The 3419-nt window shown below is 57.6% G+C and overlaps 1 protein-coding gene across 3 annotated transcripts in view; it reads right to left on the reverse strand.

Moving 5' to 3' along the window:
- The window catches only part of SLC45A1 (solute carrier family 45 member 1), a 29532-nt gene that overhangs the window by 3088 nt on the left and 23025 nt on the right, over window positions 1-3419 (reverse strand). For all 3 annotated transcript variants that reach the window (XM_045299283.1, XM_045299281.1, XM_045299282.1), the window contains exons 7-8: window positions 3274-3419; window positions 1971-2147 (exon numbers count right to left, since the gene is read on the reverse strand). In XM_045299283.1, coding sequence (XP_045155218.1) covers window positions 1971-2147; window positions 3274-3419 — 323 coding nt within the window. The remainder of the gene's footprint in view (window positions 1-1970; window positions 2148-3273) is intronic.

Below are 3419 nucleotides of genomic sequence, written 5' to 3' on the forward strand. Positions count from 1 at the left end.
AGAGCGTGCGCACGCTCAGGTGCTCCTCCAGCTTCTCCAGGGCGGCTGCGGGGGGAGGGGGTGGTGAGGCCAGACCAGAGGCCTCGGAGGGCAGGGGGTGGGGGTGGGGGCAAACCCGGGTGCCTGCTAGCGGGCAGGGGAGGGAGGGGTCAGAGTGCACACTGCTCAGGAGCTCCAAGCTCCGGGAGCACTGCAGGTCTGGGGTGTCCCAGTCCACCCTGCCCCCAGCCAGGTCCCCAGGGGCTCAGAGATTTGGAGGCATGAGGTTCGGTGCCCTGTGCAAGTCCGAAAGCCCTTTGTGTCTTACCCAAAGTGGTCTGCCACCATCCTGCGACCACTGTGACGCCCAAACAGGCCGTTAGTTCAGCACCTGCCTACCCAGGTGCAATGGGGGATGATTCCAGTTCCCCGGGGACCCCGAGGTGGTCAGAGTAGAACTGTGCTCCACAGGGCTTCCAGTATCTGATTTTGGGGGGAAATAGATTACCCTAACTCTTCTGGGGAAGCTAGGGGTGAATTTGATTAGAACCTCTAACCTTAGGGCAGGCTGCGAAGCACACCCACTGTGGACACCCAACTTTGCTATTGAAGAACGGAATGCCTTCAGGTGCCAACCCACAGAGCTCAGTGAGCCCCAACAAAGCCTTCTTTCTACCCTCTCCAGTCCCCTTCTCCAGCCCCCCCACATGCCCTCAGTCTGCTTCCCTCCCCTGGGGTGAATGAGCTCAGCAGACCATGCTCGAAGGCCCATGCAGGGCCCAGGAGCTCAGAAAAGGCCTCCCAATTTCTAAGTCAAAGAGAAGTTGATGGCATGTGAGACTTGGAGTCCGGAACAGCAGCACCTCTTGGCAGAACGAAGCCACCCCACTCCTCCAGCTGCGCTGTGATGGGCTGAACTGAGGCTGAGACCTAGTGGCCCACAAAACCGATCATCTGCACTTATTCTGACACTTGGCAGAAAAGGGGAGATGAGCCTGTTTTGTCTTCCAGCCAGGTTCCCTGCTGGGTGGTACCCCCTCTTGGATCCCTAATACTGGTAAAACCCCATCCATACATGGGGCCCCCAAACTCATCTCAGCCAGCTCCCTAACTCTCAGCCAGCTCCCTAACCCCACTGGTCTCTAGATTGGCTGCTCTATGAGATGGACATGGGGGGAGCGTGTGGCTCATTCCCTCAGCCCTCACTGTGTCCCCTCTCCCTCAGGCCCAACTTTACCTGCTCAGTGATCTGTACCCCTCCTGACCCCACGGCCTCCCTGCAGGCCCTCAATTCTTTGGAGCCTGATAACCAAAGGATCCAGCCCTGCCCACATGCACCCAGCACTCGCCACGGAATGTGCACCCTACAGGCTCAGTGACAGAAAGGGCAGCAGTATCATCGAACCGGTCATGACTTTGTGTCTGCTACTGTAACAGGAGACTTGGTGGTGTAGCTCTGTGCTGGACTGCTACCTGGAAGGTCAACAGTTCGAAACCACCAGCTTCTCAGGAGAAAGATAAAGCTTTCTACTCCAGTAGAGGGTTACAGGCTTGGAAACCCACAGGGGCAGTTCTACTCGACCCTATAGGGTATCGACTAGCTGGCAGAGGCTGGGGGGCGGGGGTAGTGTTGACTATAGCAGGAGGCCTTGGTGATACAACAATCGGGCAGAAAGGTTGACAGTTCAAGCCTCCCCAGAGAGAGCTCTGGGCACTGCGAGTTGCCACAGATCCATCAGTCTGATGGTGACTAACAATCCAAACCAAACCAAACCTACTGTCATGAAGTTGAGGCGGACTCCTAGCGACCTACGGGGTTTCTGAGGCTGTGAATCTTTACGGGAGCAGGCAGCCTCCCTTCTCTCCTGCTGGTAGGTCTGAACCGCCCACCTTGCAGTAGCAGTCGAGACCCTTAACGGGTTCTGTAAGACGTGGACATACTCCATCCACCCACTAGTGGGCGGCACCGGGGACGCGGGCACACCGAGTACCTGAGTAGAAGGCAGCGCTGAAGGCATAGATGCACATCCCCCAGCAGCCCATGGTGACGCCGCTGTTGTACTTTTGGTATTCTTCCGATGTGTGGGGGGCCTTGGGGTCCCCCTGAAACACCACCTCGCCCATGAAGTCTGTGTAGAAGAGCAGCATCCCCTCAAACGACAGCCACCCTGGGCGGAGGAGGCGAGCAGTGAATAGCTTGTTCCCACATTACGCGGTGGGGTCGGTTTGGCCTCAGGGAGACCCTCGTGTGTAGCCTGCAATGGCTCCAGGGGGGTTCAGGGCTGAGACCGCTTGCCAGCGGGCTGCCAGGCCTTTCTTCCGAGCTGCGGCCTGGCGAGTTTGAACCACCAACTGTTGGGCTAGTCGTTGAGAACACGAGCTGTGCCACTCAGCAACCGCTGGCATCTTTGAACCCGTTTTAAAAAGTAATGAGTAGTTTTTGCAGTTACAAAAGTTTAAATCGCCCAGAGCAGCAACGCCCCCCACCCAACTCTGTTACTCCGTCTGCAGGTTTCCTTTGAGTCTTTTAAAAGCAAATATTTTTATAAGCAAAGACTCATTGCAAGCCGGCTTTGCACTCTGCACTTGCCCCAGGGACCCTGCTAAGAAAGCTGACCCACACTCCCCCTCCTGCCAAATGCCCCACTCACCCGGCTGGGCACTCTCTCCTGGCAAGGGGCTGAGGCCTGGGGCACTCCTGCTCTGGGGGATGGGCTCTATTCATGGGAGAGAAATATTAGGAAGCCCAAGGGTTGATACCCACTGTCCACCTGGTTTCTCACACGATGGTGGCTATGCTACTGATATCTCAGATACCAGTGTGGTCATGTTTCGGCAGAGCTTCCAGACTACGACAGGCTAGGAACAAAGGCCTGGTGACTGACTTTAGAAAATGAGTCAATTCGAACCCTCTGGATGACGACAATGTGATCAGGCCCCACAAGCCAGCCATTGTGAAGATGGCCAAGTTCGATGGCTGGAATCAGAGCCACCAAGAAAGGCCGACAAGCACACGTCTGGCCAAGGCAACGTGATCCTCTCATTGGTGGCACCTGGGTTCATTTGGTGCCTTCTTGAAGAAAGGACTCACAGGGGGTGCTCACTTCGAGGGTGAGCACACCCACCCCCACCCCCAAGCCTACCTAGGAGGTATGGTCGCACCCTGGGCTCCTCAACCCCTGCATAACCGCCCCCTGTGAAGTGAGGCTCTGGGGCGTGTGGGGTGGGGCAGAAGCCGCGCAGGGCGGCTCCGCGCTGGGCAGGCCGTGTGGGGAGGCGTGGCCAGCAGCTCACCCAGGAAGTGGTTGACGCAGAGGTTGCGCAGAGCCTTGGGCATGTTGCAGATGGTGGCGCAGAGGCGCCGCACGGACAGCGGCTGCTCAGACTGCTCGCCGGCGCCAGTCAGCTCGCTCTCGTACTTGACGCCGTTCAGCAGGATG

The sequence above is a fragment of the Echinops telfairi genome, unplaced genomic scaffold (assembly GCF_000313985.2).
Source record: "Echinops telfairi isolate 266 unplaced genomic scaffold, ASM31398v2 ScPeMD7_7457;HRSCAF=8495, whole genome shotgun sequence".
Lineage (NCBI taxonomy): Eukaryota > Metazoa > Chordata > Mammalia > Afrosoricida > Tenrecidae > Echinops > Echinops telfairi.